Source organism: Melanerpes formicivorus, unplaced genomic scaffold (assembly GCF_026170545.1).
Source record: "Melanerpes formicivorus ecotype bairdi unplaced genomic scaffold, bMelFor1.0.p_v2 SCAF_5, whole genome shotgun sequence".
Taxonomy (NCBI): Eukaryota; Metazoa; Chordata; class Aves; order Piciformes; family Picidae; genus Melanerpes; species Melanerpes formicivorus.
This window is the reverse complement of record NW_027142357.1, coordinates 150,583-176,625: the sequence shown is the minus strand read 5'-3', so window position 1 is coordinate 176,625 and position 26,043 is coordinate 150,583. Positions and strand designations below refer to the sequence as shown.

At 51.3% G+C, this 26,043-nt stretch overlaps 1 protein-coding gene across 1 annotated transcript in view; it reads right to left on the bottom strand.

The window, feature by feature from the left end:
* FRZB (frizzled related protein) overlaps nucleotides 1-25,773 on the bottom strand; it is a 35,221-nt gene extending 9,448 nt beyond the window's left edge. Inside the window, exons 1-3 of the mRNA XM_068137834.1 lie at nucleotides 25,241-25,773; nucleotides 11,153-11,200; nucleotides 8,343-8,408 (exon numbers count right to left, since the gene is read on the bottom strand). Coding sequence (XP_067993935.1) covers nucleotides 8,343-8,408; nucleotides 11,153-11,200; nucleotides 25,241-25,694 — 568 coding nt within the window. The 5' untranslated portion in view covers nucleotides 25,695-25,773. The remainder of the gene's footprint in view (nucleotides 1-8,342; nucleotides 8,409-11,152; nucleotides 11,201-25,240) is intronic.
* Between the last annotated feature and the right edge of the window lie 270 nt (nucleotides 25,774-26,043).

Genomic DNA, 26,043 nt, shown 5'->3' with positions numbered 1-26,043 from the left:
CAATCCTGAGGCCATCCTCAAGACAATGCCCAGTCTTTCACAGCCAGCAAACAAGACTCCCCTTCCACAAACAGATCCCCTGCATTCCAAATTCCTCCTAACCTATGGGGGGGAAAAGGGAGTATAGAAGTAAAAGACCCAGGGAACATCTCCTCTCTTCACATACACTGCCCATATAGAGCATCAATCGGCAACATATTGCTGCCACCTTAACTACAGCTGCCAGCAATTAGTATAGTTTCATAGTTTCATAGTTTCATTCAGGGTTGGAAGGGACCACAAGGATCATCTAGTTCCAACCCCCCTGCCATGGGCAGGGACACCCCACACTAGATCAGGCTGGACAGAGCCTCATCCAGCCTGCTCTTAAACACCCCCAGGGACGGGGCCTCGACCACCTCCCTGGACAACCCATTCCAGGGTTTCACCACTCTCATGGTGAAGAACCTCCTCCTCACATCCAGCCTGAATCTCCCCACCTCCAGCTTCATTCCATTCCCCCTAGTCCTATCACTACCTGATATCCTGAGAAGTCCTTCCCCAGCCTTCCTGTAGGCCCCCTTCAGATACTGGAAGGCGACAATTAGGTCTCCTCGGAGCCTTCTCTTCTGCAGACTGTACAGCCCCAACTCCTTCAGTCTGTCCTCATAGGAGAGGTGCTCCAGCCCTCTGATCATCCTCGTGGCCCTTCTCTGGACACGTTCCAGCACCTCCACATCCCTCTTGTAATAGGGGCTCCAGAACTGGACACAGTACTCCAGGTGGGGTCTCACCAGGGCTGAGTAGAGGGGGAGGATCACCTCCCTCGACCTGCTAGCCACACTTCTCCTGATGCAGCCCAGGATCTGATTGGCTTTGTGGGCTGCAAGTGCACACTGAGAGCTCCTGTTGAGCTTTTTGTCCACCAGCACCCCCAAGTCTCTCTCCTCAGGGCTACCCTCCAGCCAGTCACTGCCCAGCCTGTATTTGTGCCTGGGATTGCCTCGACCCAGATGCAGGACCCTGCACTTGCTCTTATTGAACTTCATGAGGTTGGCTTGTGCCCACCTCTCCAGCCTGTCAAGGTCCCTCTGGATGGCCTCCCTTCCCTCCAGCGTGTCTGCTGCACCACACAGCTTGGTGTCATCAGCAAACTTGCTGAGGGTGCACTCAATGCCACTGTCCATGTCCCCCATAAAGATGTTGAATAAGACAGGTCCCAGGACTGATCCCTGAGGGACTCCACTTGTCACTGGCCTCCACTGGGACATGGAGCCATTGACAGCCACTCTTTGGGTGCGGCCATCAAGCCAGTTCCTTATCCATCTAGTGGTCCACCCATCAAACCCATGTGTCACCAGTTTGGAGACCAGGATGTGGTGCGGGACAGTGTCGAAGGCTTTGCTCAGGTCCAGGTAAATGACATCAGTTGCTCGCCCCTCATCTATTAATTTTGTCACCTGCTCATAGAAGGCCACCAGGTTGGTCAGGCAGGATTTGCCCTTGGCAAAGCCATGCTGACTGTTCCCAATCACCTCTTCACTATTCTTTTGAGCGAGCAGTGACTCCAGGAGGATCTGTTCCATGATCTTTCCAGGCACAGAGGTGAGACTGACTGGCCTGTAGTTCCCTGGTTCCTCCTTCTTGCCCTTTTTGAAGATGGGGGCAATGTTTCCCCTTTTCCAGTCTGTGGGGACTTCACCAGACTGCCAGGACTTTTGAAATATAATAGAGAGGGGTTTAGCAACCTCATCTGCCAGTTCTCTCAGCACCCGTGGGTGTAACCCGTCGGGTCCCATGGACTTGAACACTTTCAGGTTCTTCAGATGATCACGAACCTGATCTGCACTTACAATGGGCAGTTCTTCCTCCCCGTCCCTGGCTTTGTCTTCTATAACATCAGGAGTGTGGCTAGAGGCCCTTGCAGTGAAGACTGAGGTAAAGAAGTTATTAAGTACCTCAGCCTTTTCCTCATCACATGTGACCATGTCACCATTTTCCTTTCTGAGGGGGCCCACACCTTCCCTAGTCTTCTTCTTCCCATTAATATACCTGTAAAAGTTCTTAGTATTCCCTTTAATCTCCCTGGCTAGATTCAACTCAAACTCTGCTTTGAGCATCCAACAGTTGTGCATCCAACAGATACAACTGACCCCAAGTGCTCCACTTCCTTATTTTAAGAGCAAACCAAACCCTTCCCCTTGCTTTCATCTGGACTTATTTCACAGGGGTTTTGAAACCTCTTTCCTTTCCCAACCCTGGAGAGATGATGAGCAGGAGCACGCTCAGCAACTCTCCACCACCTGCAGGAGCCCAGAGCAGTCCCTCTGGAATTGTTTTCCAGACAAATCCACCCAAACAAGATAAAACTGAGCAGTCCCCTAAAAAAAGTAAAGAATAAATGAACCACCCAATGATGTTTGAGTGATACTATTATTACTATTGTTGTTGTTGTTGTTGTTGCCATTATTGAAGTTTAATAGAAACTGTAACAAAGGCATATCTGACCATGGTTATCTGACCATGGTTATCTGACCAACCCACCACAATGGCCCTGTGATATGCCTGAAGACCAGGACAAGCTGGACAAGAGAAGACATGAGATGGACACCATGCACTTTCCTGGGTGTTCCTGGCAGCATAACCCAGGGCTGGAAATCAAGGGGGCTGTTCAGGCATAGCATCTGTGGCAGTTTTAGGCTGATGCCTAGGAAAGTTTTCCACAGCTCTTGAGGAGAAGTGATATAAATCCATATAAATCCATCATCTTTAGAAATATATTGGATTTCTCTCTATATATATAATATATAAGTGTATATTAATATGTAATTCTATATCTATATTAATATATAACTATATCTCTATTTGATATATACATTAAGACATAAATGTATTCCCTTTCTAGATCAATACAGTTCTATATCTATATTAATATGTAACTATATCTCTATTTGATATATACATTAAGACATAAATGTATTCCCTTTCTAGATCAATACAGTTCTATATCTATATTAATATGTAACTATATCTCTATTTGATATATACATTAAGACATAAATGTATTCCCTTTCTAGATCTATACAGTTCTATATCTATATTAATATATAACTATATATCTATTTGATATATATATTAAGACATAAATGTATTCCTAGATCTACACAGTTCTATATCTATATTAATATATAACTATATCTCTATTTGATATTTGTATTAAGATATAAATGCATTCCATTTCTAGATCTATATTATATATTATGCAATCACTGCCATTGAAATGAAGCCTTTAAAGTTCACTGAGCCTAAGGCCATTCCCATGATCAATGGAGGAAAGGATGGCCCAGCTCTTCAGTTCCTGTGGTGTGTACTCACTGCCTTCATCAGCCCTGATGTGCTGCAAACAGTGTGAGGGAAAATAGCAGCCTGGCTGTCCTAGTTGGAGAGGGGAACAGGTTGCTCTGGTGCTACAAAAGGGGCGAAACAGTAAGGCTGACACACAAATGGATTGGAGAGTGAGGGAAAGGTCAAATGGAAAAGCAATTCATACACTACACAAACTACCAAGCACAGTGGGGAGCACAGAAACATGTAAAGTCCAAAGAAATCCCCAGTCTAAACTTAACATCCAAGTTCCTTTACACCAGACCAAAAACCCCAACACTTCTCCCTACCTGAGGTTCACCCAAACCCCCAAGGCTCTTTCTTCCTCCCCACCCATTGCTAGGATGCTTTCAGGCTGGCCAGACCTGAACTGCCCCCATCCTTTTCACCCTGGCATTAGGCCTGAACAGGCCAAGCTTGTGCAGGAAATAAAAGTTAGCCAGGCCAAAGAGGCCTCTGCTACTCCCCCATCATTACCAGGTAAGAGAGAGTCTCTCTCCCATGGGGGCAGAGAGGGAAGAAAGAGAGAGACAGTAACTTTGTGGGGTGGGTTGAAATTATCCCCAAAATGAAATTGCCAGAGCAGCTCAGCTGGAAAAGCAAATGAAGCTCTGTTTGCAAGCAAAGCTCCAATCTCAAGCAGGAAATGCAATGAATCTGTACAAAACATTCAATATTTACATGGAATTATGATACACAAACAACACAAGAACCCCCCTGGATAAAACCAGGGGGTTACCACCAGCTTCGCCACCTCCCTGCTCCCTTCCCCCTACCTTATAGAAGGTAAGAGAGAGAGAGAGATGAGCAGAGAATAGCTTTTTAGTACTTAGCCACAGCAAAGAACGTAGCCAAGGTCAGCAGCAGCCAAGCAAAAGCTACCAGCTGGTATCTGCTAGAGCAAAGAAGTCAGAAAGAGAGAAAGCTTACACAACTAACTTTATATTAGTAACAGACCAAGGGGATTATGTCTACAACGACCTGAAGGGAGGTTGTAGCCAGGTTGGGGGTTGGTCTCTTCTCCCAGGCAACCAGCACCAGAACAAGAGGACACAGTCTCAAGCTGTGCCAGGGGAAGTTTAGGCTGGAGGTGAGGAGAAAGTTCTTCCCTGAGAGAGTTGTTAGCCATTGGGATGTGCTGCCCAGGGAGGTGGTGGAGTCACCATCCCTGGAGGTGTTCAAGAGGGGATTGGATGTGGCACTTGGGGCCATGGTTTAGTCATGAGGTCTGTGGTGACAGGTTGGACTCGATGATCCTCGAGGTCTCTTCCAACCTTGGTGATTCTGTGAGTTACACCTTATCATGATCTTTCTTTTGCATCCAATGTCAATTTCTTTACACCCTACCACTTTCTGTTCAATCTGTGGGGAATTTTCCTAGGCATCAGCCTACAACTGCCACACTTTGCAGCCAGATCCATGAGGGTGCAGGATTTATGGGAAGAACTAGACTACTGCCTGTGTCCACCCACAGGGCTGGGCACTCTACTCACTGGAGGTTTCAATGTTGGGGCTTCTTCTTTTTTGAGGTATCCAGCCTAAAAGGCCACACTGGCTGTCACAGTTTGATCTTTAAGTGGAGGCCAGTGGCAAGTGGAGTCCGTACTGGGACCAGGCTTGTTTAACATCTTTGTTGGTGCCATGGACAGTGGCATTGAGGTACCCTCAGAAGGCTTGCTGATGACACCTAGCTGTGTGGTGCAGCAGACAGGCTGGAGGGAAGGGATCCATCCAGGGGGACTTTGGACAGGCTGGAGAGCAGGGCCCATGACAACCTCATGAGGTTCAACAAGACCAAGTGCAAGGTCCTGCAGCTGTGTCAGGGCAATCCCAGGCACTTATATAGGCTGGGCAGGGACTGGCTTGAGAGCAGCCCTGAAGAAAAGGCTTTGGGGATGCTGGGGGAGCAGAAGCTCAACAGGAGCCAGCAGTGTGCACTTGCAGCCCAGAAAGCCAAGCAGGGCCAGGGAGGGGATTCTCCCCCTCTGCTCCACTCTGCTGAGACCCCACCTGGAGCACTGTGTCCAGTTCTGGAGCCTCTATTCCAGGAAGGGTCTGGAGGTGCTGGAAGGTGTCCAGAGAAGGGCCATGAGGATGAGCAGAAGGCTGGAGCTGCTCTGCTCTGGAGACAGAGTGAGAGAATTGGGGTTTTACAGTCTGGAGAAGAGAAGGCTCTGAGGCCTTCTTGTGGCCTTCCAGTATCTGAAGGGGGCTACAGGAAAGCTGGGGAGGGACTTTTGAGGGTGTCAGGGAGTGATAGGACTGGGGGGAATGGAGCAAAACTAGAAATGGGTAGATTGAGATTGGATGTTAGGATGAGGCTGTTCCCCATGAGGGTGGTGAGAGACTGGCAGAGGTTGCCCAGGGAGGTGGTGGAAGCCTCAACCCTGGAGGTTTTTCAGGCCAGGCTGGATGTGGCTGTGAGCAAGCTGCTGTAGTGTGAGGTGTCCCTGGCCATGGCAGGGGGGTTGGAACTGGCTGATCCTTGAGGTCCCTTCCAACCCTGACAATTCTATGATTCTAAGGGGAAACTTTAGCCTAGTCCCTGGCTGCAAAGACTGAAAGCAAAAATCAAACTATTGCCATTGGATGCAAAAGAAAACTAATGCTAAGGTCTATAGAGTTCATTGGCTTGCTAGTGGGGATATAGAGCAGAGGCACAAACAGTTCTTGCTCTTCTTCTGTCCCTTCTGCTTGCAACTTCTCTCTCTTCTGTGGCCTTGCCAGGTGTGGCAGCTGTAGGCTGATGCCTAGGAAAGCTTTCCACAGACTGAGCAGAAAGTGGTAGAATGTAAAGAAATTACCATTGGATGTAAAGGGCAAATAATGATGAGCTCTAAATAATCCCCTTGGTCTGTTTTGACTACTGTGTGAGGTAACAGGAAGGAGGAAGGGAGCGAGGGAGGAGGTGAATGGTCCCCCTGGATCAACCCAGGGGGGTCTGAGGAGTTTCTGTGTTGTGTGTACATTGTAAGTACCTATCTAGTGTACATCTCTTCTATGTTTTGTCCATGTCCATTGCATTTCATGTCTCTAGACTTCAGTTTGCTTGTAAATAGAGCTTCACTTGCTTCCATCCTGAACTCAGCTAAGTCTGCTGATTTATCTGGGGGGGTAGATCTCCAGATTAGCTGGGGGGAGGGGGAGTGGGTGTGTGTGCAATTTCAACCCACCACACTGGCCCTGTGCTATGCCTGAAGACCAGGACAAGCTGGACAAGAGAAGACATGAGATGGACACCATGCACTTTCCTGGGTGTTCCTGGCAGCATAACCCAGGGCTGGAAATCAAGGGGGCTGTTCAGGCGCAGCATCTGTGGCAGTTTTAGGCTGACGCCTAGGAAAGTTTTCCACAGCTCTTGAGGACAAGTGATAGAATGTAAAGAAATTACTGTTGGATGGAAAAGGGAAAATAATTATAAGGGGTCTAAATAATCCCCTTGGTCTGAGAACTAACACAAGGCTAGTTGTATAAACTAACTTTCTCAGCTCTTTCTAGTCTCTGTGCTCTAACAGATACTAACTGGTTGCTGCTTCTGGCTTCCTGACCTTGGCTGTGTTCTTGTGGGGGCTAAGTAGAACAGAACAGAACAGAACAGAACAGAACAGAACAGAACAGAATAGAATAGAATAGAATAGAATAGACCAGGTTGGAAGAGACCTTCAAGATCATCACGTCCAACCTATCATCCAACAACACCTAATCAACTAGACCATGCAACCAAGCACCCTATCAAGTCTCCTCCTGAACACCTCCAGTGATGGTGACTCTGCCACCTCCCCAGGCAGCCCATTCCAATGGGCAATCACTCTCTCTGTATAGAACTTCCTCCTCACCTCCAGCCTAAACCTCCCCTGGCACAGCCTGAGACTGTGTCCTCTTGTTCTGGTGCTGGTTGCCTGGGAGAAGAGACCAAACTCTGCCTGTCTACAACCTCCCTTCAGGGAGTTGTAGACAGCAATAAGGTCTCCTCTGAGCCTTCTCTTCTCCAGGCTAAGCAGCCCCAGCTCCCTCAGCCTCTCCTCACAGGGCTGTGTTCCAAGCCCCTCACCAACTTTGTTGTCCTTCTCTGGACACCTTCCAGCAAGTCAACCTCCTTCATAAACTGTGGGGCCCAGAACTGGACACAGGACTCGAGGTGTGGCCTAACCAGTGCAGGGTACAGGGGCAGAATGACCTCCCTGCTCCTGCTGGCCACACTGTTCCTGATGCAGGCCAGGATGCCATTGGCCCTCTTGGCTGCCTGGGCACACTGCTGGCTCATGTTCAGACTATCATCAACCAGCACCCCCAGGTCCCTCTCTGCCTGGCTGCTCTCAGCCACTCTGACCCCAGCCTGTAGCTCTGCCTGGGGTTGCTGTGGCCAATGTGCAGAACCTGGCACTTGGATGTGTTCAATCTCCTGCCCTTGGACTCTGCCCATCTGTCCAGCCTGTCGAGGTCTCTCTGCAGAGCCTCTCTACCCTCCAGCAGATCAACTCCTGCCCCCAGCTTGCTGTCATCTGCAAATTTACTGATGATGGACTCAATGCCCTCATCCAGATCATCAATAAAGGTGTTAAACAGGATGGGGCCCAGCACTGATCCCTGGGGCACACCACTAGTGACTGGCTGCCAGCTGGATGTGGCACCATTCACCACTGCTCTCTGGGCTCGGCCTCCAGCCAGTTCCTAACCCATCACAGTGTGCTCCCCTCCAAGCCAGGGGCTGACAGCTTAGCCAGCAGTTTGCTGTGGGGGACAGTGTCAAAGGCCTTGCTGAAGACCAGGTAGACCACATCCACAGCCTGCCCCACATCCACCGTTCTATGATCCACCTGATCATAGAATAAGCACCACTGCATTAACCACAGGAAATGGATACTGTTGGCTTTCTGTTTGTTTGTTTGTCTGGGGGTTTTGTTGTTGTTTTTTAATGAGAAACTTCCCCTTAGTGTGGGCTTGGAGGAGCTGGGAGCTGGCCAAGCAGCTGCTCTTACCGTAGTTGTAGTTGTTTCGCAGATAGGTCTTCTGGGTGGCTTTTATCGGCTTGCACTTGCAGCGCTCTGTGAAACCAGAAAGCTTGCTTTAGGCAGAAAACAGGAGAGAAGGCTTAGGGGAGACCTCGTAACCACCTGAAGGACAGGAAGGGTGGCTATCAAGAGGTAGGAGAATCACAGCACCACAGTACATTAGAGGTTGGAAGGGACCTCCAGAGATCACCCAGTCCAACCCCCCTGCCACGGCAGCATCACCCAGGGGAGTCTGCACAGGAATGCATCCAGCTGGGGATGGAAAGGCTCCAGAGAAAGACTCCACAGCTTCTCTGGGCAGCCTGCTCCAGGCCTCTGTCACCCTCACTGCAAAGAAGTTTCTCCTCATGTTGAGCTGAAACCTTCTCTGGTCAAGTTTGTCTCCATTGGTCCTTGGCTTATTGCTGTGCAGCACCCAAAAGAGCTTGGCCCCCTCCACTTGACCCCCAGCCCTCAGCTCTTGATAGACATTGATCAGATCCCCTCTCAGCCTTCTCTTCTCCAGACTAAACAGCCCCAGGGCTCTCAGTCTCTCTTCACAGGGGAGATGCTCAAGTCCCCTAAGCATCCTCCTGGCTCTCCCTTGGACTCTCTGCAGCAGCTCTCTGTCTCTCTTGAACTGGGGAGGCCAGAATTGGTCACAGTATTGCAGGTGTGGTCTCAGCAGGGCAGAGCAGAGAGGGAGCAGAACCTCCCTAGCCCTGCTGGCCGCACTTTGCTTGCTGCACCCCAGGATCCCATTGACCCTCTTAGCCACAAGGGCACATTGCTGTCCCATGCAGAACTTGCTGTCTCTGATCTCTGGAGGTGCCTTCCAACCTCTAATGTTCTGTGATTCTGTGATTTGCTGTGTAAGATTTCTGCATATTAAAACCAAACCAAGCATGGAATGTCATGGTTAGGGATTTCTCAAATCTTTCTCAACCCTTTACCTTTATCTTCCTCAACCCTTTCTATTGAAAGGGTTGCTTTGGGTTTGGGGTCTTTTATGGGTTTTTTTTGGTAGTTGAAAATGCAGCACAGGAAAGAGGAGAACATTTCAGAAGGAGAGTACTATTGTGCCCTTGAATTTCAAACACATCCTCAGGAATCTATATATAGAACCCCTCCAGACTTCAGCTTTTGTGCTTAAAGAAAAACAAAGTCAGGGAGAGGAAGTGATTTTTGGCTTCCTTTCTGCCTGGGGGAGCTCACAGGCATACTTTAGGCCAAATTATGGCCCATTTTATAAGCTGCATTGGAACAGGCCATGAGAGATGTGCTCCTAGGACCCAAACTCAGTGTTCAAGTCCAACAAGCCATAGACTTTAAGACTCTTCTGCTTTGTGGCACAAGCAGAAGAAAATAATCTCAATTACAAGAGAAGAAAGCACAACCTTGCAGTCCCCTCAGTTTTAGAGACAGTCTTGGATTCTTTTCTGCTATTAGTTTGATGAATACCTTTTGTAAGTCCTGTTCTTGTAGACCTGGCCATGTTCTCAATGAAAGCTCTATCTTAGCTCACAGGATCAGAGGATGTTAGGGGTTGGAAGAGATCTCAGAAGATCTTACAGTTCACCCCCTCAGCCAGAGCAGGACCACAGAATCCAGCACAGGTCACACAGGAACACATCCAGACAGGGCTGGAAAGGCTTCAGAGAAGGAGACTCCACAACCTCTCTGGGCAGCCTCTTCCAGTGCTCTGTGAGCCTCACAGTGAAGAAGTTCTTCCTCATGCTGAGGTGGAACCTCCTGTGCTGTAGTTTCCATCCTTGCCCCTTGAATAATGAACTGCAGCAGTACAGGTTGGGAGGGGATCTGCTGGAGAGCAGCCCTGGGGAGAAGGACCTGGGAGTGCTGGTGGACAACAAGTTCTGCATGGGACAGCAAGAAGGTCAAGAAGGCAAATAGGATCCTGGGGTGCATTGAGAGGAGTGTGTCCAGCAGATGCAGGGAGGTTCTCCTCCCCCTCTACTCTGCCCTGCTGAGGCCACACCTGAAATGTTGCATCCAGTTCTGGGCTCCCCAGTTCAGGAGGGACAGGGATCTGCTGGAGAGAGTCCAAGGGAGGGCTGCAAGGATGCTGAAGGGACTGGAGCACTGCCTGGTGAGGAGAGGCTGAGATCCCCTCTCAGGCATCTCTTGTCCAAAATAAATAGCCCCAGGGCTCTCAGTCTCTCTTCCTAAGGGAGAGAAACCTTTCAGACACAGTTCCATGCCCAGGGCAATTTCAAGTGAAGCTTATTCAGAGGCATACTTTTATCAAGTTGTTCTAACTGCAGCAGGCTTTTTGAAGGATGTCCACTGCAGTTTACAGAACCTTTTGACAGGATCAAAGGATGTTAGGGGTTGGAATGGACCTCTGGGGATCATGAGTCCAAAGTAAACATCTGAGGGCTGGGAGTCAAGAAGGAGGGGACAGGCTCTGATCAGTTGCACCCTGGGATAGGACAAGGAGCAATGGATATAAACTGCAGCACAGAAGGTTCCACCTCAACATGAGGAGGAACTTCTTCACTGTGAGAGTCATAGAGCACTGGGGCAGGCTGCCCAGAGAGGTTGTGGAGTCTCCTTCTCTGGAGCCTTTCCACACCCATCTAGATGCATTCCTGTGCCACCTGTGCTGGATTCTATGGTCCTGCTCTAGGAAGGGGGACTCGATGATCTCCAGAGGTCTCTTCCAACCCCTGACATCCTCTGATCCTGTGATCACACAGTATCCTTCTTCCTCAACCAAACATTAAAAGGACTTGGGAGACTGCAGCTCATGGCCCAGGCTGATACCTGGACGTACTTACCGATGCCGGCGCCTCTGCAGTTGCCGTTGTTGGAATCCATCGGGAAATCTGGCAGGGATTTGCAAAATACATGAAGAAGGGTCAGTATGTTTCATATTGGACTGGTTTGCTATTGAAATGTTTGCTTTTCCTCTGATGTGCAGCATATTGAAACTTCCTAAGCTAGACAACAAACAGCTGATGACGTTTGCCAGGCCAGCCTGTTACAAAGCCGACACGACTTCCTACGTGAGCTTCACAGGCTGGACAGATGGGCAGAGGCCAAGGGCATCAGATTGGACACATCTACGTGCTGGGTTCTACACACTGGCCACAACAACCCCATGCAGTGCTACAGGGTGGGGTCAGGGTGGCTGGAGAGCAGCCAGACAGAGAGGGACCTGGGGGGTACTGGCTGACGGTAGTCTGAACATGAGCCAGCAGTGTGCCCAGGCAGCCAGGAGGGCCAATGGCATCCTGGCCTGGGTTAGAAACAGTGTGGCCAGCAGGAGCAGAGGTCATTCTGCCCTGTGCTCAGCACTGGTTAGGCCACACCTTGAGTCCTGTGTGCAGTTCTGGGCCCCTCAGTTTAGGAAAGATGTTGAGATGCTGGAAGGTGTCCAGAGAAGGGCAACAAAGCTGGGGAGGGGTCTGGAGCACAGCCCTGTGAGGAGAGGCTGAGGGAGCTGGGGTTGCTTAGCCTGGAGAAGAGGAGGCTCAGGGGAGACATTATTGCTCTCTACAACTCCCTGAAGGGAGGTTGTAGCCAGGTGGGGGTTGATCTCTTCTCCCAGGCACCCAGCACCAGAACAAGAGGACACAGTCTCAAGCTTTGCCAGGGGAGGTTTAGGCTGGATGTTAGGAAGAAGTTCTTCATAGAAAGAGAGATTGGCCATTGGGATGTGCTGCCCAGGGAGGTGGTGGAGTCACCATCCCTGGAGGTATTTAGGAAGAGACTGGATGAGGCACTTGGTGCCATGGTTTAGTTGATTAGATGGTGTTGGGTGATAGGTTTGGCTTGATGATCTCAAAGGTCTTTTCCAACCTGGTTAATTCAATTCAATTCAATTCAATTCAATTCAATTCAATTCAATTCAATTCAATTCAATTCAGGTCTATTCTATTCTATTCTATTCTATTCTATTCTATTCTATTCTATTCTATTCTATTCTATTCTACTCTACTCCTATTCTATTCTATTCTATTCTATTCTATTCTATTCTATTCTATTCTATTTTATTCTATTCTATTCTATTCACCTGAAGCACGTTAAATGCTGAAGCAAATTAAATGTGTCCCACTTTGTTTTGCTTTGAGGCTGGTACTTTAGCATAGTGTCTTAGTTATAAAGAAGAATAAAAACTTTCTGGACATCTTTGAGGAAAAAGGTAAATAAAGTAGGGGATTTGATACAGGACCTGGGAGTGCTGGTGGAGGAGAAGCTCAACAGGAGCCAGCAGTGTGCACTTGCAGCCCAGAGAGCCAACCACAGCCTGGGCTGCAGCAAGAGAAGTGTGGCCAGCAGGGCCAGGGAGGGGATTCTGCCCCTCTGCTCCACTCTGCTGAGATCCCATCTGGAGCACTGTGTCCAGTTCTGGAGCCTCTATTGCAGGAAGGATCTGGAGGTGCTGGAAGGTGTCCAGAGAAGGGCCATGAGGATGAGCAGAGGGCTGGAGCTCCTCTCCCATGGACAGACTGAGAAAGCTGGGGTTGTTCAGTGTGGAAAGGATTCTAGATTTTAGTTTCCCTTTTGCAAAGACAACTTTCTTTTCACTTCCAAGATGTGAGTGGGGGGGTTGGAAATTTACTCTGGGGGTAATTTCCACTCAGTTAGGGAGGGGTAATCTCAACCCACCACACATTTCTACTGGTGCACAGCCTGGGAGGTTTAGGAAGAGGATGGGAATTTGAGGAAGAGGATGGAAATTTGTGGCATGAACTGAGTGCCCCTCCAGAAAGCACACACATACTGTTTGCATTTCATTAGATGAGGAAGGAGAAATTACTTTGGTTTTTGGCCTTTTGGGGGTTACTGAGGAAATTCAAACCAACCAACCACAATCATATCATTGAAGCAAGTGCCAAAACAAATCATAGAATCACAGAATTGTCATTGCTGGAAGGGACCTCGAAGATCATCCAGTTCCAACCCCCCTGCCATGGCCAGGGACACCTCACACTACAGCAGCTTGCTCACAGCCACATCCAGCCTGGCTGCAAAAACCTCCAGGCATGAGGCTTCCACCACCTCCCTGGGCAACCTCTGCCAGTGTCTCAGCACCCTCATGGGGAGCAACTTCTTCCTAACATCCAATCTCAATCTACCCATTTCCAGTTTTGCTCCATCCCCCCCAGTCCTGTCACTCCCTGACACCCTCAAAAGTCCCTCCCCAGCTTTCCCATAGCGCTCTTCAGATACTGGAAGGCCACAATTAGGTCTCTTTGGAGCCTTCTCTTCTCCAGGTTGAACAACCCCAACTCTCTCACGCTTCAGACATTCCCTTTCCCCTCATTTAACAGAGAATACTGATTATTTTGAAGGACAGATGAGGAAGAGAAGGAAAACGAGGCCCAAAGAGCTGCGCTTCCAGACACGTTGGTAAGCGGCATGTGTCCCACGTTGGGAAAGTCCTCTCATCTCCAAGCTACTGTTTATTAAATCACACAGCTCAAGGGATTTGTCCATATACTTCATCATGAAAAGCAAGCCTATTTCTGGTAGGTTGAAATTACACCCCCTCACACACCCCTCTGTTCCACAACTAATCTGGAGAAACTACCCCCAAGATAAAACCCCCGCACTTAGCTCAGTTTGGGGTGGAAGCAAATGAAGCTCTATTTACAAGCAAAACTGCAGTCTGGAACTATGAAATGGAATGGATAGGGAGAAAATATACAAGAGAGGTACAATATAGGTATATTTACAATTTATGAACCACACAGAAACTCCTCAGACCCCCCCCGGATGGATCCAGGGGACCATTCACCTCCTCCACCACTCCATTCTGCCTTCCCCTTACCTCACACAGCAGGCAAAACAGAGCTCCCCTGCAGGGCAAGGCCATAAGAAGAGAGAACAGAGTAGAGTGGAGTGGAGTGGAGTGGAATGGAATGGAATGGAATGGAATGGAATGGAATGGAATGGAATGGAATGGAATAGAATAGAATAGAATAGAATAGAATAGAATAGAATAGAATAGAATAGAATAGAATAGAATAGAATAGAATAGAATAACCAGGTTGGAAAAGACCTCAAAGATCATCGAGTCCAACCTATCACCCAACACCATCTGATCAACTAAACCATGGCACCAAGTGCCCCATCCAATCTCTTCCTAAACACCTCCAGGGATGGTGACTCTACCACCTCCCTGGGCAGCACATAGCAAAGGCCAATCTCTCTTTCTGGAAAGACCTTCTTTGTAACATCCAGCCTAAACCTCCCCTGGCACAGTTTGAGACTGTGTCCTCTTGTTCTGGTGCTGGTTCCCTGGGAGAAGAGACCAACCCCCACCTGGCTACAACCTCCCTGCAGGGAGTTGGAGAGAGCAAGAAGGTCTCCCCTGAGCCTCCTCTTCTCCAGGCTAAGCTACCCCAGCTCCCTCAGCCTCTCCTCACAGGGCTGTGCTCAAGGCCTCTCCCCAGCTTTGTTGCCCTTCTCTGGACACCTTCCAGCATCTCAACATCTTTCTTAAACTGAGGGGCCCAGAACTGGACACAGGACTCAAGGTGTGGCCTAACCAGCGCTGAGCACAGGGGCACAATGACTTCCCTGCTCCTGCTGGCCACACAATTCCTGATCCAGGCCAGGATGCCATTGGCCTTCTTGGCCGCCTGGGCACACTGCTGGCTCATGTTCAACTGTTTTCTACCAGGACCCCCAGATCCCTCTGTACCTGGCTGCTCTCCAGCCATTCTGTCCCCAGCCTGTAGCTCTGCATGGGCGAAGTGTGGCCAAGTGTAGAACCCAGTACTCACAGCTGTGACTTGTAACAGTTTTAACTCAACAAGGGTTGGACTCAATCTTCTTGAAAAGGACTTTTCCAACCTAAATCATCCTATTTGCAATGACTTCATGGTGTTTCAAAAAGCCAAATCACAAGATCACAGGATCTCAGAGATTGGAAGGGACCTCGGAGATCGTCAAGTCCAAGCCCCCTGCCAGAGCAGGACCATAAAATCCAGCACAGGTCACACAGGAACACATCCAGACAGGGATGGAATGGCTCCAGAGAAGGAGACTCCACAACCTCTCTGGGCAGCCTGCTCCAGTGCTCTGTGACCCTCACAGTGAAGACATGTTGAGGTGGAACCTCCTGTGCAGACTGAACAACCCCAACTCTCTCAGTCTGTCTCCAGAGCAGAGCAGCTCCAGCCCTCTGCTCATCCTCATGGCCCTTCCCTGGACACCTTCCAGCACCTCCAGATCCTTCCTGGAATAGAGGCTCCAGAACTGGACACAGTGCTCCAGGTGGGGTCTCAGCAGAGTGGAGCAGAGGGGCAGAATCCCCTCCCTGGCCCTGCTGGCCACACTTCTCTTGCTGCAGCCCAGGCTCTGCTTGGCTTTCTTCTTCAAATGTGGATTTATTTGCAGTTTATTTCAGCTCTTACTACAGGGAAGATTTGATGCTAGGAAAATAAAAAATCCCACTGAAAGAGTGGTCAGGGATTGGAACAGGCTGCCCAGGGAAGTGGTGGAGTCACCCTTCCTGGAGGTGTTCAGGAAACATTTGGACATGGCACTTGAGCACATGGTTTAATGGCTGTGGCGGTCTTAGGATGAACTTGATGACCTTGGAGGTCTTTCCCAACCAAAAAAACCCCAGCATTCTATAATCTGATTGCAAAGCCATGCACAGCAAAGTGCAGCAGCTGTAAAGCTGATGCTGGTTAGAAATGGATAAAGATCTCTGGAGCTCTGAGTTGCAGAGCAACCTGCACTATGACAACATACAATGAGTTATTCCACAGAACACATCCTCATGGCTTTTGAGGACATTTAGCAGCCTAGGTCTTGAGGCTCAGACTGCAAAAGCCACCCTATGTAACCCAGCCTACAGAGGCAGCCATGCTGAACTGATGGCATTATCCCATCAGGGCTGGAACAATCCTCACTGTCAATACAGGCTGGGGGAGGAGGGGATAGAAAGCAGCCCTGAGGAAAAGGACTTGGGGGTGCTGGTGGGGGAGAAGCTGGACAGGAGAAGGCAGGGTGAGCTTGCAGCACAGAAGGCCAAGGGCAGCCTGGGCTGCATCCAAAGCAGCATTGCCAGCAGAGCCAGAGAGGTGATTCTGCCACTTTGCTCTGCTCTGCTGAGACCTCACCTGCAGTGCTGTGTGCAGGTCTGGAGCCCTCAACACAGGAAGGACATGGACCTGATGGAGAGGGTCCAGAGGAGGGCCCTGAAAATGCTCAGGGGGTTGGAGCAGCTCTGCTCCAAGGACAGGCTGAGGGAGCGGAGCTGGGGGTGTTCAAGCAGAAGAGAAGACTCCAGGCAGACCTAAGAGCAACCTGCCAGGACCTGAAGGAGGCTACAAGAAGGCTGCAGAGAGACTGTTTGCAAAGGCCTACAGGGACAGGACCAGGGGCAATGGCTTCAAAGTAGAGCAGAGCAGATTGAGATTGGATGTGAGGAACAAGTTCTGCAGCCTGAGGGTGGTGGAACACTGGAAGAGGTTGCCCAGGGAGGTGGTTGAGGCTCCATCCCTGGAGATATTCAAGGTGAGGCTGGATTTGAGAACACCCCTGCTGACTGCAGAGGGGGACTGGATGACTTCCTGAGGTCCCTTCCAGCCCAAACCATTCTATGATCAATGCTATCATCAGGAACAAGACTTAAGTACTCTTATTTACTCTTCGTTTTTCAGTTAAGGCTTAAAGCTTGCAATGGTTTTGTTCAGTGACTGAGGAATGAGGCTGCTCCCTAGGCTTGAGCAAAGACCTAAAACAAATCTCAACTTTTAAAATGACAACCTGGGATGACTGCTCCTCCTCAGCACAGTCTAAAACCCTCTCCTAACACCACTCTGCATTTCTGCTGCTCCAGGCAGAGCTATGCAAAGTCTGACTCACAGAAAACAACATCTGGAGTTAGGAAACCACTGTTTTGGAAATGAAGTTAATAACATATGAGAAACAAGTATGGGAAGCAGCTCCTTCATTCTTTCCTTGAAGGATACAACACAGAATTTAAGTTCAACAAAGGCAAGGGGAGAGTCTTGCACCTGGGAAAGAATAACCCCATGGAGCAGGATAGGTTGGGGACTGAGCTGCTGGAGAGCAGGGAAGGGGAAAGAGACCTGGGGGTCCTGGTGGATGGGAGGTTGACCATGAGCCAGCAATATGCTCTGGTGGCCAAGAAGGCCAATGGCATCCTGGGGTGGATTAGAAGGGCTGAGGTGAGTAGCCTGAGAGAGATTCTCCTCCCACTCTGCTCTGCCCTGGGGAGGCCACATCTGGAATATTGTGTCCGGTTCTGGGCCCCTCAGTTCAAGAAGGACCTCAGGGAACTGCTTGAGAGAGTCCAGCACAGAGCTACAAAGATGATTATGGGAGTGGAATATCTTCCTCATGAGGAGAGCCTGAGGGAGCTGAGGGCTCTGGAGCTTGGAGAGGAGGAGCCTGAGAGGTGACCTCATTGCTGTTGCTAAAGCTGTGCAGGGTGAGTGCCCAGAGGCTGGAGCCAGGCTCTGCTGGGGGATGCCCAATGCCAGCACAAGGGGCAGTGGTGGAAGCTGAGGCAGAGGAAGTGCCATGGAAACAGGAGGAAGAATTTTTATCCTGTGAGGATGACAGAGGCCTGGAGCAGGCTGCCCAGGGGGGTTGTGGAGTCTCCCTCTCTGGAGATATTCAAACCCCACCTGGATGTGTTCCTGTGTGACCTGCTGTAGGTGATGCTGCTCTGGCAGGGGGGTTGGACTGGATGAGTTTTCCAGGTCCCTTGCAGCACCTAACACTCTTTGATTCTGTGAGAATTCACCTTGTGGATTTCTACACATTCAGCTAGGCATGGATGCAGGACTTGGCCTGACTGGGGAAATGACAGGGTTTTGTGGATTGAAGAGAATACCTCTCCATCACTTGAATGATCTTTTAATTACTTTCATGTTCAGTAGGTAGCATTCTTTTAAAATGATTCAGAGTTAGGAATAGAATAGAATAGAATAGAATAGAATAGAATAGAATAGAATAGAATAGGAATAGACCAGGTTCAGAGAGACCTTTGAGATCATCGAGTCCAACCTATCACCCAACACCACCTAATCAACTAAACCATGGCACCATTAGCACCCCATCCAGTCTCTTCCTAAACAGCTCCAGGGATGGTGACTCCACCACCTCCCTGGGCAGCACATTCCAATGGCCAATCTCTCTTTCTGGGAAGAATTTCTTCCTAACATCCAGCCTGAACCTCCCCTGGCACAGCTTGAGACTGTGTCCTCTTGTTCTGGTGCTGGTTGCCTGGGAGAAGAGACCAACCCCCACCTGGCTACAACCTCCCTTCAGGGAGTTGTAGAGAGCAATAAGCTCTCCCCTGAGCCTCCTCCTCTCCAGGCTAAGCAACCCCAGCTCCCTCAGCCTCTCCTCACAGGGCTGTGCTCCAGACCCCTCCCCAGCCTTGTTGCCCTTCTCTGGACACCTTCCAGCATCTCAACATCTTTCCTAAACTGAGGGGCCCAGAACTGGACACAGGACTCAAGGTGTGGCCTAACCAGTGCTGAGCACAGGGCAGAATGACCTCCCTGCTCCTGCTGGCCACACTGTTTCAGTCATCTCATGACAAGCACCCAGAACAATTTGGGCATGGAGGACACACAGTTGATACCTTGTGATGCTGGTTCCCGGTCCTCCAACATCTCATTAACAACCTAAGATGCCTTCAAGCTATCTTCTGTCTAAATAAGATGGGATGAGACAGATATCCAACTGAGGGCTCTGTCCTCCCATACACATGGTATCCATCACTGCTCTGTGCGCTGCCAGTTCCCTCTTCCAAACAGGAACAAACAAATCACTTTGAGGCACCAAACCCCCTGCCAGACAGCAGCAGCCAAACACATGCAGTGAGTCAGCATTCCACCACCAGCAACAAGGACTGGGGTCAGGCTGCCCATTGATTATGTGGGAAATTAAGAACAGGTCCCACTCTTGGAATTTCAGATTCATGACCATTTTTGTCTGCATGAACTCCTTGCTGCTGATAGGACAATGAACAAAAGGAAGAAGACAATTTGATAGATTTGAGGTAGAGTCACCACACACCCTCAACACAAGGAGAACAAAACACATGGAGCAGGCAGTGTGAGTTTGCAGCACAGAAGGCCAAGGGCAGCCTGGGCTGCATCCAAAGCAGCATTGCCAGCAGAGCCAGAGAGGTGATTCTGCCACTTTGCTCTGCTCTGCTGAGACCTCACCTGCAGTGCTGTGTGCAGGTCTGGAGCCCTCAACACAGGAAGGACATGGACCTGATGGAGAGGGTCCAGAGGAGGGCCATGAAAATGCTCAGGGGGTTGGAGCAGTTCTGCTCCAAGGACAGGCTGAGGGAGCTGGGGGTGTTCAGCCTGGTGAGGAGAAGGCTCCAGGCAGACATAAGAGCAACCTGCCAGGACCTGAAGGGGGCTACAAGAAGGTTGCAGAGAGACTGTTTGCAAAGGCCTACAGGGACAGGACCAGGGGCAATGGCTTCAAAGTAGAGCAGAGCAGATTTAGATTGGATGTGAGGAACAAGTTCTGCAGCCTGAGGGTGGTGGAACACTGGAAGAGGTTTCCCAGGGACGTGGTTGAGGCTCCATGCCTGGAGATACTCAAGGTGAGGTTGAACAGGGCTGTGAGCAACCTGATCTAGTTGGGGATGTCCCTGCTGACTGCAGAGGGGTTGGAGTGGATCGCTTTGGAGGTCACTTCCAGCCCAGACCATTCTAAGATTCTATGTGAATGGGATGTCCTGCATACAGAGCCAGCTTGCATTCAGGTCTGTGTGCAGAACACTGTCAGCCCTAATAGGCAAAGGGCAGGAATGCAGGATAAAAGCCACGCACCAGCCATCAGCATGCACTGACCTCACATCTGGCGCATCAACATGTTGTCCAGAGCTTTCTTCATAGAATCACAGAATCAGCCAGGTTGGAGGAGACCTCCAAAATCATCAAGTCCAACCAATCACCCAACCCTAACTAATCAACCAGACCATGGCACTGAGTGTCTCATTCGGCCTCTTTTTAAACATCTCCAGGGCCGTCGACCTCACCCCCTCCCTGGGCAGCACATCCCAATGGTAAATCTCTCTTTCTGGGAAGAACTTCTTTCTTAGGTCAAGCCTAAACTTCCCCCTGCACAGCTTGAGACTGTGTCCTCTCCTTCTGTCACTGGTTGCCTGGGAGAAGAGACCAGCCCCCACCTGGTTACAACCTCCCTTGAGGGAGTTGTAGACAGCAAGAAGGTCTCCCCTGAGCCTCCTCTTCTCCAGGCTAAACAACCCCAGCTCCCTCAGCCTCTCCTCACAGGGCTGTGTCCCACCCCAGCCTCAGATCTCCCAAGAAAAGCCAAACTATTCAGTACCACACCTCCCTCCAGAACAGCCACACAGCGCTCAGATCATCCCCCAGTTACCTGGGTGTAAAAGGACCCCACTGTTTCTCACAGACAATGAAAAACCAAGAAAGAGAAGGTTTCCCATGGGATCTCTGTCTGATGCTGGCACCTGCAACTAGAGGAACCTCAGAACTCCAACCTAGGAAACTGGTGGAGCAGCCCACACTCAGGTTTTGGAGACTAGCACAAGCTGCTCTACAGAGCTTTTCCTCTAAGTGAGCCCTAAGCATTTCTTCTGTTCTTATCATCCTTCTCCACCACAGACATAGCAGCAGCTACTTCCCCCTTCCAGTGTGTCAGCAGCCCAAGGTACTGGTGGATGAGAAGCTCAACAGGAGCCAGCAGTGAGCACTTGCAGCCCAGAGAGCCAAGCAGAGCCTGGGCTGCAGCAAGAGAAGTGTGGCCAGCAGGGCCAGGGAGGGGATTCTCCCCCTCTGCTCCACTCTGCTGAGACCCCACCTGGAGCACTGTGTCCAGTTCTGGAGCCTCTGTGCCAGGAAGGATCTGGAGGTGCTGGAAGGTGTCCAGAGAAGGGCCATGAGGATGAGCAGAGGGCTGGAGCTGCTCTGCTGTGGAGACAGAGTGAGAGAGTTGGGGTTGTTCAGTGTGGAGAAGAGAAGGCTCTGAGGAGACCCTCTTGTGGACTTCCAGTATCTGAAGGGGGCTACAAGAAAGCTGGGGAGGGACTTTTGAGGGTGTCAGGGAGTGATAGGACTGGGGGCAATGGAGCAAAACTAGAAGTGGGTAGATTGAGATTGGATGTTAGGAAGAAGTTGTTCCCCATGAGGGTGGTGAGAGACTGGCAGAGGTTGCCCAGGGAGGTGGTGGAAGCCTCATGCCTGGAGGTTTATTCAGGCCAGGCTGGATGTGGCTGTGAGCAAGCTGCTCTAGTGTGAGGTGTCCCTGGCCATGGCAGGGGGGCTGGAATTGGCTGATCCTCGAGCTCCCTTCCAACCCTGACAAGTGATTCTGTGATTCTATTTTGCAGGCAGCAAAAACATGAAAGAAAAACATCAAAATTCCCCTCCTGAGGAATAAAGCAATATCATCTCCCACAACAGGAGCCCATGGGAAGAAAATGCCAACAACCACCATAAAAGACCCCAACAGATTTCTGTCTCTGCCTGCCCAATAAATGCAGTTTAGAGGCAGAATAATGGGTAGAGTATCTAGCAGAGAAAATAGGAGCAGCTATTCCACCTGGTCCCCATTAGGCAGCTGGTTATTTGTGTCTTCTGCTTGGCTGCAAACCTTTATTTGGGGAATTGGATTTGGAAGTGCTCACCTTACCTCTTCCTAGAACAGGAATGCTCCCCTCTGCTTTCTAAAGGAGCAGTTCTATTCCTCCAAGAAGGATTCTTTCAGCCTGGTGCATAAAGCATCAGTTCACAATTTGCAGCCCAGAAATGAGAAATGTCATCAGGTTCTCATTCACTGAAAGAGAGTGTTCATGGATCTGGCCCTGGAATCCCTCAAAGAGCTTATTGTGCTGCTGAGGTCCTCAGAAATAGGTAACTTGGGGGCAATTTTAGCCAAACTTCCTCCCTCCAGATTTGAATGCAATTGCTTTCCAGGGGCTGCAGACCTGCCAAGCCTGCTTGAGCATGGAGCCATTTTTAAGGCAGCTCTGAAAGCACCTCACAGAGAAAGGTGCTTGATGGTCAAAAAAAAACCCCACATTTGCCCAACCCATCCCAGCAGCTCTTGTGGCCACCCCCTCCCCAGAGAGACAGAGCAGCTGTGAGGGAGCTGCAGGCAAAAACAGATGGTTGGGTTCACAGGCTGGGAACAAGAGTGGGGGGAGGAAGGGTGGAAAGGTGAGAGGGGAGCAGTTAGAAGGGTGAGACAGACATCAATAGGAACAGAAATCTTTAAGGGGGCTACAAGAGAGCTGGGGAGGGACTTTTTAGGGTGTCAGGTAATGATAGGACTTGGGGGGATGGAAAGAAAACGGGTAGATTCAGATTGGATGTTAGGAAGTTCTTCCCCATGAGACACTGGAAGAGGTTGCCCAGGGAGGTGGTGGAAGCCTCATCCCTGGAGTTTTCTCAGGCCAGGCTGGATATGGCTGTGAGCAACCTGCTGTAGTGTGAAGTGTCCCTGCACAGGGCAGGGGAGCTGGAACTGGATGATCCTTGAGGTCCCTTCCAACCCTGACAATTCTATGATTCTATAGAAAGAACTGGAGATGACTGCATTGACATTTGAAGAGGTGGAGCAGGTAACTCAGCGCAGACAGAGAAGAAGCAGGGGTTAGGCTGGCCAACAAATAAATAGGGGTGACTGGAGAGAGCAGCTTACCTGGGAAGGCTGAGCTGGGGAGCACAGCCAGGAGACTCCATTAGGAGAGGAAAACAGGAATGACAGTGTTTGACACTGCTGGCAGTGGGATACAGAAGCATTTGGTAACAGCACAGAAGCACAGTCAAATGCTTGTGCTGAGCATGGTGTGAAAAAAACTCCATCCTCTGTTTACAGGACACTGCTGGGGGAGGACGGAGAGGTGAGATCTGCTGCTCTTCATCAAGATGCCACAACCTGCTGCTGCAGCTGGGAGCACCAAAAGAGCTGGAGGGCACCACAAGGAGCCCATGGGTGCTTCTGTGCCACAGCCTTTGACCCTACCTGCTGCTCTCCTGCCCCAGCTGTGCTCTCCCAGCCCTGTGATTGAGAGATCTGGCAGCCTCACTGACCCTGCAGCCCTCCAGCAAGGAGACAGAGCTTGGTTCCACCAGCAGCAAATGCTTTCCTCCAGTTCTGGGCCCCTCACTATAAGAAAGATGTTGAGATGCTGGAATGTGTCCAGAGAAGGGCAACAAGGGTGGGCAGGGGTCTAGAGCACAGCTCTGTGAGGAGAGGCTGAGGGAGCTGGGGTTGCTTAGCCTGGAGAAGAGAAGGCTCAGGGGAGACCTTATTGTTCTCTACAACTACCTGAAAGGAGGTTGCAGCCAGGTGAGGGTTGGTCTCTTCTCCCAGGCAACCAGCAACAGAACAAGAGGACACAGTCTCAAGCTGCATCAGGGGAAGTTTAGGTTGGATGTTAGGAAGAAATTCTTCCCAGAGAGATTGGCCTTTGGGATGTGCTGCCCAGGGAGGTGGTGGAGTCACCATCCCTGGCAGTGTTTAAAACCAGCCTGGATGAGGCACTCAGTGCCATGGGTGAGTTGATTGGATGGTGTTGGGTGATAGGTTGGACTTGATGACCTCAGAGGTCTTTTCCAACCTGGTTAATTCTGTATTCTGTAACTGTGGTCATTCCACAAAGGTCAAAGCTCACTCGTGACAGCCACCCCCCGGCTCACTTCAATCTCCTATTGAATAGCTCCTTCAGTTTGGCATTTCTGTAGTGCTCAGCTCACCATCTTGGAGCTGTGCTCTGAGAACTCCTTCAGCCCAAAGGCAGCCACTACAGGAGCCCACCCCTAGCCGAGCAGGGTCCCTGAGGAGCAGTAAGTTTGCAGCATGGAGGTTCCTCTGCCTCGCCCCTGCCTCCCTAGGACCCCCAGAGAGCAGCTGGAGACCCAGTGCCAGCTGTCCTGTGGGACCCTAGTGAGCAAAGTCGGTGAAAAGGCATTCAGCAAGAAAACTGAGAGGCTCCAACACCCCCTCTGATGCCCGTGGGGGGGCAGGTAGCATGAGAGCTATGCTGGAGCTGCCTCAGTGCTGGAGGCTGCCTTTTGGCTTGCTCAAGGATGCTGAGAATCACAGAATCGTTTGGGACGGAAAAGACCTTTAAAACCATCGAGTTCAACCATTAACCCAGCACTGCCAGGTCATCACTAAACCATGGCCCTCAGCACTATATTTACAGGACTTTTAAACACCCCCCAGGGATGGTGACCCCACCACTTTCCTGGGCTGCCTGTTCCAGGGCTTGACAACAGTTTTGGGGAAGAAATTTTCCACATTGATCAAACTTAACCTCCCCTGGAGCAACTTGAAGTCCTGTCCCTAGTTCCTGGGGAGAAGAGACTGAGCTCAGCTCACCACACTCTCCTTTCAGGTCTCCCTCCTCTTCTCCAGCCTAAACAACCCCAGTTCCTCAGCCCCTCCTCACAAGACCTGTTCTCCAGACCCTTCCACCAACTTCATTGCCCATCTTGAAGTGAGGGACCGGGACACACGGGCCGGTAGCGCTCCCTCGGGTAGGTCTACCTTCCCAAGAGTCGGCCGGCCAGAGGGAACAGCGGCCGCGGGCACCGACACGTCCCCGGTGAGGTGAACCGGGGGATCCGAGCGCTGCCAGAAAAGCTCGACGGGGCTGTCATTTGTCACACATGCCCGCAGCCAAACTTTGCGAGCAGCCAGGAGACTAAGAAAGGCGGGGAGAAGAGGAAAAAAAAACAAACCAACCCCGAAGGGTTGGGAAAAAAAGTGGAGGGTTAGAAAAGAGGCTCGGAGGAAAGCTGCGGGAGGTGCAGCAAGGCTTCCCCGGGGGTGGGCTCCGCTCCCCGCTGCCCATTGTCCGGTCGGCGGCGCGGAGCGGAGCGGCCCCATTGCGTCCCCGGGGCACTCACCGGCGCCCTCGGCGGTGACGATGGCCTCGGGGGAGATGCAGACGCCGCGGTCGTAGAGCGGCAGCTCGTCGCAGGCCAGGCTGTCGGGCCAGGCGTGGCGGTAGCGGATGAGGACCGGCTCGCAGCCGGCGCGGGCGCGCTCACAGACGGACTTGCAGGGCTTGATGGGCTCATGCTGGAAGTCGATGGTGCAGATGGGCGCGTACATGGCGCAGAGGAAGAAGAGGAGGTCGGGGCTGCAGTTGGTGCCCAGCAGCCCCTCGAACTGCTCCATGGCCAGCACGGCGTTGGCCTGCGTGCTGTGGTGCAGGTGGTTCGGCATCTTGGTCATGTTCCAGGGCAGCGGCTTGCAGAGCGGGATGCGCACCGGCTCGCAGGCCGCCGCCCGCCCCGCCGGCGCCCGCCCCAGCACCAGCAGCCCGGCCAGGGCCAGCACCGGCAGCCCCCGCCACATGCCGCCCGCCCCGACGGCGTGCCCCGGCCACGCCGCGCCGAGCCGAGGGGCCGAGCGGGCAGACCTCGGCGCGGGGGGGCGGCTCCTCCGGCGCCGGCAGCGGCAGCCGCGCCGCCGCGGGGGCCCCGCCCGCCGACCGGCCCCTCCGCGCCTCGGGCGGGACGGGACGGGCTGGGCCGGGCCGCGCCGCTCCGCCGGGCCCGCCTCTCGCCAGCCGGCGGGGCTGCGGGTGCCCCGCTCCGCCGCGGGGTTTGGCCCCCGAACAAAGAAGAGCCCCGGCGGGGGAGCAGCCGGGGCAGCGGGCACCGCTCCGCCCCCGCGGGGGCGAGCGAAGCTTCCCTTTCTGATG